The sequence below is a fragment of the Schistosoma haematobium genome, chromosome 7 (genome assembly GCF_000699445.3).
Source record: "Schistosoma haematobium chromosome 7, whole genome shotgun sequence".
Taxonomy (NCBI): domain Eukaryota; kingdom Metazoa; phylum Platyhelminthes; class Trematoda; order Strigeidida; family Schistosomatidae; genus Schistosoma; species Schistosoma haematobium.
Window position 1 is genome coordinate 17,150,919 of NC_067202.1, and position 13,299 is coordinate 17,164,217.

The 13,299-nt window shown below is 35.3% G+C and overlaps 1 protein-coding gene across 1 annotated transcript in view; it reads left to right on the top strand.

The window, feature by feature from the left end:
- Positions 1 to 645: 645 nt before the first annotated feature.
- The window catches only part of MS3_00011199 (uncharacterized protein), a gene marked incomplete at its 5' end in the record, with an annotated part of 88,388 nt that continues 75,734 nt past the window's right edge, over positions 646 to 13,299 (top strand). The window contains 5 exons of the mRNA XM_051219605.1: positions 646 to 672; positions 1,924 to 2,169; positions 3,671 to 3,775; positions 7,776 to 7,910; positions 10,420 to 10,515. Of these exons, the coding sequence (XP_051064563.1) occupies positions 646 to 672; positions 1,924 to 2,169; positions 3,671 to 3,775; positions 7,776 to 7,910; positions 10,420 to 10,515 (609 nt within the window). The remainder of the gene's footprint in view (positions 673 to 1,923; positions 2,170 to 3,670; positions 3,776 to 7,775; positions 7,911 to 10,419; positions 10,516 to 13,299) is intronic.

Consider the following 13,299-nt stretch of genomic DNA (forward strand, 5'->3'; position numbering starts at 1 on the left):
TGAATCCCTTCTGCAAGAAATGCCTAGTAAAGCTAGCAAGGTCAGCATATAAACAAAGCCAATTTTTAGGGTATTGTTCCTTACTATATATCATTTTAATCAGAATAAGGGATCAGTTTGTAGTTTTGAACTTTGAGTTGCCGTAAATTAATATTCTCCTATTTGAGTTTTCTAGGAGTTTCTGAAATGCTACACTGTTGCCTAGGAAGTATTATTCACGAAACTCGAGATATTCCTGATTAAGATATGACAGTACAATATATCTGAAGGCACATTTATTTCTCAAGCAGATAAATGGCTAGCAAAACACTTAACATTTCTCAACAAAACAAAAACATATTGACAAGAGTATCATCGGACAGTATTATGAAGAATTCCTGCCATGGTAGAGACTAACACGAGAGCATTGAATTGGCAATGATATCAGATATTAAAAGAATTAAATGAATTGAAAGTCCTTTTTTCTTCCTGTACTTACTAAGGTGTAGGCTACTCGACCCAGAAGATTTGCTTACAACATCCATGATCTGCTGAACACTCATCGTTGTCATAGTACTTTCTGCAGCGGGTTATCAAAATTCTGGCTTTTTAAAACTTCTAATAACTAGTGATTATTTTCATTACAGAAGCTTACAAGCGTGCAGAATGAGCCAAGTAAAGTTGTTGACTGCGGTTAGTTGATAAACAAATAATGTGTCAGTGATCATTTCATCAGTAGGTCTTCAAGAAATAATGGACTAGAGTATATTTTAGATAAGTTTTTAAAAGCCCTAAAGTTTTTTTGCTAGAATAGTAGTTAAATAGGTGGTTTTAAGGTGTTTTTCGTAATTCATACCTTGTACCATTGGCAAATAAACTGTTACGGCATTCGACATTCAAAACTATTTATTAATGTGACTGCCGTCACACAGTGAATTATACGTGATTTATTAACTAACAAAAAAGGGCTTTGTTCCTAAATCGAAGAAGAACTCTCAGCCTATGGTTACCTCTGTAGTACCATTCAAGTGAGGTGTTATAATCTATTTTGATGTCGGGATTTACAGTTGCAGATCGGGTGGAGATAACGTTATTGTTCGTATAATTTAGACATCAGTAAAACACAATTTGTGATACAAAATATAGTAAGGTGCGGAATGAAGTTCTTTCACATGAATCTAATGACGTTGCTTACTTTTCATCGAGGTTTATTTCAACGTTATGTAACTTTGTGAAGCCATTTTTATTTTGCAAAGCTAGTGAGAACGCACCTAAATATATAGGGTAATCCTTCTTTTATAATTTGGCACCAGTCAAATTTGTACGGAATAAGGCAATCTTAATCAGTTTGTTGGGAATATATGTTTATAAACGGTTTTGACCTGGATATTTTTAGACACTATCTACCATATGTGTCAACTTAGACATACTTTATGCTCGGTTTGATTATAAAGCTTCAGTAAGCTGCGATTTGAAATATTCGGTGTGTGTTATTTGCAATAATCACGGTTATTAATACAAAAGTAAATACAGTGTCGAAAGATCGATAAAAAATGACAATGATAAAATTTATGTACTAAAGACGAGTCACATTTTTAAACGCTAGGAGGAAAACATAAATATTTTTCCAACGAATTACATAGATTTACATACTAGTGCTTACAATGACACTATTTGAGCTTTCATGTCACGATAAGCCAGCATTTAGGATCATGAAAAGGTTTTTGGTCGCAGTTCTATTTATTGCTTGTTTACCCACTTCTTGGATGAATATATGGACTAAATGTTCCGGTTCCAATGAAATTGAGTCTTATCAATATTTGCTTTCATACCATAGTCAATGTAAAAGCTTGTTATCGGCAACTTTAGCCAGAAACATAAACGATATACCTAATTAATGTACTCACATGAATCACAACTTTTTCTTTGCCACTGATTTCTCAGGCATTCACTAAGATTCCTCATTATGAAGAACATATCGCTGTTCAAAATCTGCCTTTTTCAGTTGATCCTATTTTATTGGAATCAGATTATCAGCTTGTTTTACCACCATTAGTTACTGATAAATGCACGGTATCACAACAAAAGTGTGATTCCACTAACATATTACAACGTTTAACCTCTCATCGAAAACAAAAACATAAGGACCGGTTGAGACAATGGCATGAAAAGCTTTCGGAAATTAGCCAAGTAAGATATTGTTTCTATCAGTCAATAAGTCCCATTCTATTTCTTTATATTTATTTTTTTCAAACTATACTAGTCCTTGTGTAGTTTTATGCGGATACTAACAGGAAGTGTAAAACGCCATGAACTTCTGATCATCCTCACTTTTTCCATTACTTGTCAACATAGACCTTCACTTTGCTTGCGCCAACGTTTTGTATTTAAAAAGCAATTGACCTTCATTACCAATCCAATCTGTTATGACCTTGGGTGTCTGACTTTTCTATCACGCGACTTATCAACCAATCAGGATCCGGCTTATATAATCTTCGCACTATGTCAAACCAATGACGTTCAACCGGTATGAGCAGTTTAGCGTCCTTATTGGTCCTATGTCCTCCGAGCCCTTCCACTTGAGTCCAGAACACAATACCAGCTTCCGAATCAGAGCAGATCGTTTATTTCAGACATACCCGGTTTATATATCAATCAGACAGACCACAACGTACCATAAAATAGAAACTAACATGTGTACACAAATAAGCCAAAAAGTGGCTGTGAACGAGGAGGACAGTGAATAATAGACTGAGCATAGCCTAAGAACCGTAAATCGTACAATAATAAGTTATAGGTCAAAATAAAGCTTGTAATAAGAGGAATATAAATATACATAATCTAATTATTCAATAGTTTTACAATAAGAATATTTACAGAATATTAGTCCGTTAGTAGTCCTCGGGAGTTACCTGTAATTTAATCTCCACCGGGTTATAACACAATCCTTATATTTGATAATTTTTTATATCTTTTAAAACAGTTAAAAATGTCGTTAAATGATACTCATAAAACGTTTGTGAATCATTTGGTTTCTCTAAATTTAGTTTAATATTTTAGAATAAGCAATGATAATATGTGATAGTCTCGGGTCTCAGTTGACTATGATCACCATTACAGATCGATTACGTGCCAATTACCAGGTTAAATCCCTCCATAGGACAAATATTAGCAGGACAGTTGTAGATTGTAGTTAGGATGTATTTGCTGGTAACCTTATGGTATCGAAATAATACCGAGATCGTGCCAGAGTTTACAAGCGAGACTACCGTGCGTACATGAGTAAGTTCAAGGTCACAAACAACGGAAAAGTATGTGTTTTGGTAGAATTAGATAAAAATGTACAGTAAAACAATGACTGGTACAGTTGGCCATAATAATAAATGTTTCCATTACACCAATCGCATTCTCGTCATAAAAGTAGATCACTACAAATATATGTATTTATTTAATTATACAAAAATTTCCAGGTATGTTTTTAACGTACTCTGATAATAGCGATTAAACCAGCGTTTGTATGTAGAAAACCATCGTGGGTATATGTGAATGAACTACATGAAAATTATAAGCAAAGTGCATGATTGTTTGCAAACCTTTTATTGCTTCACATGAACACTGAAAGTTTACATTAACATTCATCAACAAAGAGATCACGGTTAAGAACCATAAGATTTCTTTTGTTTTATTTTAGGATATTGAAAACCAAGTAAAAGAATGTTGTGAAACTACTGCTGACTTATTAAATACTAGCTGGGAAAGACAAAATCAAATATTAAATGCAAATCAATCTGATGAAGTAAGTTGTAGATTATATTCGAAATATGATAGGTTGGTATTATGTGATTGTCAACATTATTTGATTCTTGTTTAGTAACCATCACTTTGTCCCCTGTAGTCCTGAATAATCATTATATTTTATAGATTATACTCTGATGTATATATTCATCAAAGCAAATTTACTTGTGAATTTGTGGTCTTGAATGCTGTCTTCCTTTAAACTATGAGATTAAAATCGCTTCATATCTTTCTTTCTACGAACTAATTCTTTCTTCCTGTACTATGTTCTTATATGCAATCTTTCTTTTATATATCACCACCACTGAATTAACTACTTCTTGTTGTGCTAATGAGGTATGGCAACTTGGACCGATGCACATATGTGCCTGGTCCTGCTTTATAGCTGACTGACTGGCTGACATGTGAAACCATACAAACTCGAGAAGGTAGTTATTCAGGATGGACCAAAAACAATTAATCTCTATGGTTTTTGGAACATAATCTTCAAATCTTGTGTTTTAGATGCAACTCCTTGTCTTCAGGTCAAGTTAATCTTCACTTACAATATGTTTGTTCTCAGGAAGTGTATAGACTTGAAATAATTGCCCTGACTTTGAAGAAAAAAAACTGATTTCATATCAGATATTTGGTATAAAACTGTAATTTTGTAGAATTATTATCCTGGAAATCTTACGTAATACCATATTTACCTGTGAAATACCGAAACCAAATAACAAGATATATCTGAAACTATAGCTTTATTATGGGAATCAAAGTGATCATTGTAAATTTATGAATCTCTAATTGTTGATTGTACGTTGGTGTTAGGTGCTCCCCAGAACTACAAACAGTCGAAAACGACAATACATTGTTCAGATAATTAAACAAGGATTAATTTACAAGTGAGAATATCACCTATTAGTTTAAATGAATTAAGCACTTTATTTGGAAGTGATATGCAGTTGATCAAATTAAGGTTTGATTAAAAGCTAAGCGTGGACAGATTACTAACCATTTAATACGTGATTCTTTTCCAATTATTGGTTTGTACCCTGGACTTATTGAGTTCAGTCTGCTTGTAATTGTATTGGGTAAAGTATTATCTAGTCTGTATTCTAGTTTTCTATTTTTGATCACGAGTCGTGTATCCTATATGACGTGATTCAGTCCGTGTATAGCGTATCGATTGAATATCCAATCTAATGATAGGAGAATTTCAGATTATAGTCCTACAATCATATTACAGTAATATATTATGAAAATAAGAAAGTGTTTTAATTCTTTTGTTATACCAGGAATAAAGTGAGTCTTTTAAACTGAACAAGACTCTAACTATTAGCATACATAATAAAGGAAGTATTAGATTAATCATGGAAAATCGAAAGTTAGCAGAGGGATTTTGATATCCATTTCAATCTTGTTTCATAGTTGATGGAGTTTTGTTCTCTGAGGTGGATGGTTTGGTCGTGGAGCTTTCATTGTTCTTCTGAACAATATCATCAGTACAAACGTCTACCTTCTCTACGACCAAACCATCCAGTTCAAAGAACAAAACTCTATCAAAATCCTCCACCTGAGATACTGATCTTTTCCACAATCTCAAAATCTTGTCTCAACCACCAACCGATGAGAACTGTTAAGACGATCAAGATTAACGAATAAAAAAATGAAATTATGAAGAGATAGATAGAAGATAGCGAATATAATCCAGAATTGCACAAATAACTAAAAATACGTAATCAAGACTAGTTTATCATAAAAGTGGCAGTTAAATTTAGAACAAACATCCAGGAAGAATTATTTCAATTGAAGGAGTTCCCCTGGTTTTTGTAAAGAACGATGAAGAAAGCTATAGCACGATTGAGACTGGCTTAAATTTCCGGTCGCGTCTATTAACGTCCCAAACCGGTGTTTTGTATTGTCTCTAGGACCCCAATCAGGAAGTCTTAGTGCACTAGCAAACATTAATCTAATGCAGCTTTCTTTATACTCCGCATTCATGTCATAAATTAATTACCTCTTCACTTTTTCCGCTCAGTCATTGACGTAGATCAGAATTTACATTGATCTGTTCCAACTTGTCATTTTAAACGTCATCGTATCCTCTTTCGATGTACAATTTATTAAACTGAATATTGTAGATATATATACCCACCAGTCTCGCGAGTGAACGCTTAATCTTTAGACCACTGAGCCGGCATCCGACAGTGTTAATATCTAACTTCAACCAATCCAGTAAATTGAGCTACACATCCACCATTGTCATCAATGAGTTACTATCTCACAATAGACCCGGCTGAACTCCACTGGCCACTGCCTCTCACTAAAACTCCTGGAACTACCTCTCGAATCCAGTCACTAGTGAGCATATGTTGATTAGTATGAGAAGGGGTTTTTGTGGATTGTAAAGTAATTTCAATGGTTGAGACCATCAGTCAATTGAAGCTAGACCACCATGGAAAACCTGGAAGCACTAGACGGCTGTTTCATCCTATCGTGGGACTCCTTAGCAGTGCGCATCCGCGATCCCGCTTCGCGAGATTCGAATCCAGGACCTATATTAATTGTAGTAGAATAGCATGAATTTATCTAATTTTGTTTGATTCTCATCAGCTGCTTACAATCTGTGATATTTAAGAACCTAATTATGAAATGGGTTTAAATTACTTACATGAAAGTTTTTAGTTGGAAGTTATATTAAAGACATATTACTGTAGTATAGCAAGGCTGTAAATAAATTTATTAAACTGAATATTGTAAATATATACATACCTTATGTGGAAGAACATTCTACAACATTGATTGTGACAACAGTCCAAACGACCAGAATACAGGTGATTACATAATGAGTAAACAGTGATGGGAATAACATGAGTAAAGCTCAGTGAATAAAATAGGATTACTAATGTGGAAGAGTAAAAACGATGTTTAAGATGCAACGAAGGAATATTTGTCACCAAAAGCAAGGCAAGATTAATAACCATTTCCTTTTGAACACACTAATCAGGTTTTTGACGCCTGATAGCAGCGGCTTCAAAAGACTGGAGTTTGGCTGCCTACTAATCACCCTGAAATATTGCAAGTTATCTATCTGGTATCCTGTATCCAGGAGATATTTGGTAATTACACTGTTTAAACTCTTTCTTTCTCTTGTTCCGAGGCTTTTTGGAACATTCTCAAAAAATTTAAGATATACCCTTCTTTCTGTTCGGCCAGTGTAGCTGCTTTGACACATATAAATTCATGAGTACAGTTGGCGTTAATATGAAAGGGCTACTTGTCAACCTTTGATTAAGTTATTAAACATGTTGTTTTATACAGAATTAAAAGTTTGACTGCCGGGTAAGTTCTGGCTAGTGCAGTGTTCAGCCTCCTGCTGATTGTGTTTGCGACATCATCATCTTTAAAGTTGAAATTTATAGATTTTGGTTTTTTATTGACCGTAATCACTTCCGTCTTGTTTTCTTTAGGTTTTTTATATTTGTCAATAAATTTCTGTGGGTAATAATTGTCTCTTAAGCATTTCTCAGAGTTCATCAATTCTTCTTCCAGTTTGTTGGTGGTACATATCCTTTCTACCCTATAAAATTATGTTTTAACCAATGCTTCCTTGTAACTGATTGGACAAAAACTATTGAAATTCAGGTAAAGGCCATTCCAAGTACTTTTTCAATAAACCAAACGTTGAACTGTCCCCTCTCCCCTACGTTTTATGGCAACATGAAGAAAGTGGAACATGCCATTCTGTTCGTTTTTCATAGTAAACTGTATATTAAGAGTTCTAACAGGCGAATTGTATTCTGTTTATTCTTGCAGACAATAAACATGTTATCAACATATCTAGAGTATTCCGCTGTCTCACCTTATCACTCGTTTAAGTACCGTGTATCTGCCATAAATGGATCTAATAGACTACCCATTGTTAAGCCACCCAACGTAATATAATGAATTGATGATATTCTGTTAGGAATCTTTGTTCGTGCTCTTTTCAATATGTATTATTATTATGATTATTTCAGCATTTATTGAACTTGGAAATATCTGATTTAGACTGTAAATGGAATCAAGTTGATCATGAATATATTCAACGTAGAAATGAAATTAATCATTTAGAAAATCAATTATATTCAATTGAAAATAAACGGATTAATCAAGTTGAGTGAGATATAATTATCATTAATAATAATATATTTTACTACTACCACTACTACGACCACTACTATATATATAATTCAGTAGTATATTCTTCTTTATTTATTATTTATTTATTTCAACACGTAGATATTGGTACAAGGAGGCACCAAATACATATCCACCACACAAATCTCATTCGATATGTATGAAGGCTGTGATACTGCCCGGGTGCCCAAACCGAAGCAGGTGGTTTTCTTAGGGGACCACTTCCCGAGCCTTCGACCTGAAGGTCTGATCCACAAGGTAGTGGAGCATCGTGAGGTGATGCAGTCCCATGGTAACCGGTGACCAACGATTGGTTCATACGTCATTCGTTCACTAAGGATACTGGATCCCATTTGCACCATTGGTTTGGAATCCAGTTAAAGCGCCGGACATTCGCTTTTCGTCCTCCCATTTTCGTAAACAACACCCCCGCCACGAGAAGGCAGTGAGCAGGAATTCCCTGGCAGAGGCTATATACGCGTGGTCATGTGAAAGCATTTGGAGAGGGAGAGCGGACTCTCCCCACTCTCGGCCGTACCAGGGCATTCGCAGGGCATTCTTTTACTTTATTATGAAGTGATAACTTAAAAATGTCTTTTAGCCAATTGATTGCAGCTTTCAATTACAATTCATTAATTATAGTTTGAGTAGATTGATAATATGCCAGAAAGAGAAGAGATAGGGAAATTATGAAGCTTGAAAATCAGTTTATACAATCGTCTACTTATAATCGATTTGTAGTGTAAACTAGAAAAATACTTATTTGATAGTTAGTTGGTTCATGACATTTTTCTGTAACTAAGTGAATAAAACAGAATAAATGGAATGTGGTCAGCAGTGGAATCTAGGACGAGTGTTTCCTTCCATTTGGGATTCATCATCTGGATCTATCTTCGTCTTGGTGAATTGATGCTATCTCCGGAACTTGAACCTAGTGTCTTTCTCATCAAACACCCGTTGCACAAGTAAGTGGTTGTTTGGAATCAGTAGTCGAGTGAATAATTTGTTAAGGTCCAAGTCCTAGATTGATTATCAATTCGCTCTCGGATACAGGTTGATCCACTTGACGATTCCTAAATAGAACGAAATGACGCACTTTCTGGATTCCACTGCTGACCACATCCTATCTATTTCATATTGACTTCTGCCATAACGATTATATCGAAACGATCCGCACAGGATGCACATATTCCAAATAATACAATTAAATTTCAGTCAAAATATAAACAGCTGGATAATTTGAACCGTTACCAATGAAGATAATTTACCAATAGTTGTGTTACTCAGCTTCATGTCAAAAATGCCACAGTATTATGGGAAAGGTGTTTGATGGACTAGTTTTATATTATCAAAATGAGTGAATACTATCCCGATCAATTAGTGACTATACTATTATAAATTGTGACTGAGTGATAACCACTCACAATACCAGATTATTGATTCAAACTCTGGAATAGACGGTAATCAAGGACAAAATCCTTAATCAAAAGGTAAGGCTTTCTTACATAATAAAATAACACCATTCATAAACACCATTTCACTCCTAACGAAACTGAAATCTATGAGTTAAGACTCTGTTCTATAACAATGTTAACACATCGCGAAATAAGTTATTACTTTCCTACACCTAATACTCCTCGTAGACGAGCAAAGGCTGACCACCAGCTGTAGGAATGCTGCACTTACTTTTCCAATCCATGCCTTTACGTCTGCATCCAATACTCTTTGTTCACCGATGATGCTGTTCTGGTACGTGAAAGTTTCCACCTCTTTCAAAGTTTCCCCATCAAGTGTGATTGGGTTGGTGTTGTTCGTGTTACAATTGAAGATATTGGTTTTTCTCTTGTGCACGTTGAAGTTTGCTGCTGCAGAGGCTTCCGCTACACTAGTTGTTTTGATTTGCATTTGTTGGTGTGTATGGAATAGAAGAGCTTGGTCATTTGATAAGTCCAGATCGTCTATCCGCATCCAAGCTGTCGATTGTATTCTGTGCTTCAACTCAGATGTGGAGGTCTTCACAATCCAATCGACTATCAGAAGAAAGAGAAAGAGCGAGAGTAAGCAGCCTTGTCTGACTCCGGCCCTCGCTTGGGATGTATCTGTCATCTGTAATCCATGCATCACTTCGCAATGTAGTGGTTTGTACTAATGATGTCGATGAATATCAGTAGTGTGTATAATCGATAGAATGTGAAATGTCTAGCGGTAGAACGTTAAGGAGTTTGAAGAAAAGAGAACCAGAACACAGAATGATTGGTGTGGAAACAAAACAACAATGAAGTCTGAGACAATCGATTGACATTTTACAAATGAAGTATTTATTGTATGGTTCTCAGATTCTGTAATTTCTTATTCAAATACATTCGACTGTCCCCTTCCTGTGTCCTCGTTCACTACCATATCAATACCGTTATCATTATATCTTAGTATAACTGGTTTCTTCAATGTTTTCTCTTTGTTTTTTTTTTTGTTGTCCTTGTTTAGATAAAACAGGAATTTCATGAATTGACAGATTATTTAAGTAAATATTCACATTTAACACCAAATGAATTACAAATCGTATTACAAAAAGAAATATTTGTGAGTTTGTTGTTAGGCATTGAAATTGATTTGAATTACGTAATAAGTACAATTTGTTTCTATATAACATCAAGTTAAACATTGAAAGCTTGTATGTATATGATGTAAGAGATCGAATCTCATTGAGGATTATGTCAAGCTTTGTAGGAATAAAAATATAGTTTGTTGACACTTATTTACAGAGATAGAACATCAACATTTATGAATATGGTTTAAGTATATGTAGATATTTTCAATAGTTGAGATTATGAGTTAATTGAAACTAGACCACTATGGAAAACCTGGAAGTACTGGACGGCCTTTTCGTCCCAGTATGGAACTCTTCAACAGTGCACATCCACAATCCTGGATCAAACGGACTCCAATCCAGGGTCTTCAGTTTCGCGCCCACCCTGGGTCTGAATCCTGACGAGCGGGATCGTGGATGTGCACTGCTGAGGAGTTTCATAATAGGGTGAAATAGCCGTCCAGTGCTTCCAGGCTTTCAATGGTGATCTAACATCAATCAATTCATGATCTCAATCAAAAACTTAATAATCTCCACAACCCTATACTAATTATAAAATTTTATTTAATTACCATTAAGGAATAAACAATATGTTATTTGATACTATCAAGTTTCACTGATTAGTTAGTGAGTTATTAATAATCAAGTTGAATATCAATAGGATATGTCTGTTTAGTAATTTGATAAGCCGCATTCTACAACACTTACTTCAGTCAGTCAGCTACAACGTAGGACCAGGCACGTATATGCATCGGTGCAAGTTGCAATACCTCACTCATTAGTACAACAAGATGAACACCGGATTCATAGGAGTGGTTAAGTCAATGGTGGTAATATATAAACGAAAGATTGCATATAAGGATATAGTACAGGAAGAAAGAATTAGTTCATAGAAAGAAAGATATGAAGCGATTTTAATCTCATAATTTAAGGGGAGATAGTGAGTGTATACACCGACGCCATTGTGATCGATTCGGAGCCATGACATCCAAAGTCTCCAAACATTTGTTACGATAATCACGCGGACCCCAAGCAAGTAGTCTGCATCTCCCAACATGGCTCGGACTAGAAATTAGTGTCTTCAAGCACTGATGCCACGTTTTGGTTTGACCACCCCTAATTTTTTCCCAACCATTCCCAACACTAATCAGCATTGCGCGTCGCGGTTTTCGGTGTTCAGACATACGTAACACGTGAACCAACCATCTCAGTCGATGAAGATTCACAACCTCATCAACTGATTTACCATCATCGCTCCCTAATACCCTGTGCCTAACCTCACTATTATTTACCCGGTGGTCCCAGCAGGCGCCAGCAATATTTCCGAGGCATCTGTGATCAAATACTAGTAGCTTACGAGTGTCTTCTACTCTTAATGGCCATGCTTCAGTGCCGTAAATTAAAATAGAACGAACTGCCGCGCAGTATACTCGTCCTTTATTTGATAGAAGGATATCTCGCCTTCTTCATAGGTGACGTAAGTTGGTAAAAGCCAACCGAGCTTTTCGAATCCGTGCGACTACTTCCAAACTCCTAGACAATTTCCACTCTTGAACCCAGAACATAAAAACAAAATTTAGAAAGAATAGACTAAGATGTTTACAAAGGTGATTAGAAATGATAATCTTAATTACTCTTTTTTTGAAATCAATTCTTCGTATGACTTTCGGTTATTTCTGATTGATTCTCATTGGTTTTAATTCATTTATTTCATGTAAGCTTTAGAAGGAGTTATATCACTTTGTTTTATTCAACTTGTTCTGTTTTGAATATATATCAAGTTTTCCTTATAGTTCATCTTCTTGATATGTTAATGATCGAATGTTGTATGATATCTTCCATTATTGATTGTATTAGGGTAGTTCAGCTCTTTCTATATTTGCAATCATCATTTGTTCATAGTAAACCTTAATTATGAAAATTTAACAGTACAAAAAATAAGGGTGTTTATAGGACCGTGTATGACTCTGGTGTGCACCACACAAGTCAGTTGATTTGTGTGAGGGCTGTGATACGGCACAAGTGCCCAAACCGAACCAGGTGGTTTTCTTAGGCGGCCACAACTGGAGCCTTTGATCTAAAGGTTTAGTCCACAAGGCATTGGAGCAACGTAGGAAGGTGCAATTCTATGACAAACAATAGGTTTATATGTCACTTGTATCCTTAAGATCCTGGAGCCCATGTGAACCATTGGTTTGGAATGAGAGTTTTCCAACTCCCCCAGATGAGTCCACCATATATTCATCAACCCAGTTAAAGCGCTGGACATTCTAGGAGCTTTTAGAATGCATTCTAAAATTCATAACAAATTTGATCATTGCCTAATTAGGATAACGAAAACATGATCAGTGATTTTCTATATTTATAATGGGAATTTCTCAAAAAAAACACTGAGGAGGTTTTTTGGCGAGACTCTAATTTATGGACCACCTTTGAACGAATCTTCAGTAACCTTGAGAAATATTAGCCAATCATCAACTAGTCAGTATAGAGTAAAAATATATTATACAAAACCATGGAAATAAAGTGGATACACTTCTTATACATGGTTCAAAAGCTTGTCAAGGTTAGAAAGAGGTTCAGAGGTTCTAAAATTGTAATGCATGCAGTAGCGGAAATCATCCATATGTCTACAGAATAGTCGGTCTCTGGATCCATGATAAAGTCTCAAAAACTCTTTCAGCCTCGACCACATAGCTTCAATATTGCTAAAGTGCACTCCGGTTGTTGAGTGCACAAAATGCCACTTTCGGATAACACTATACACATAATCAAGC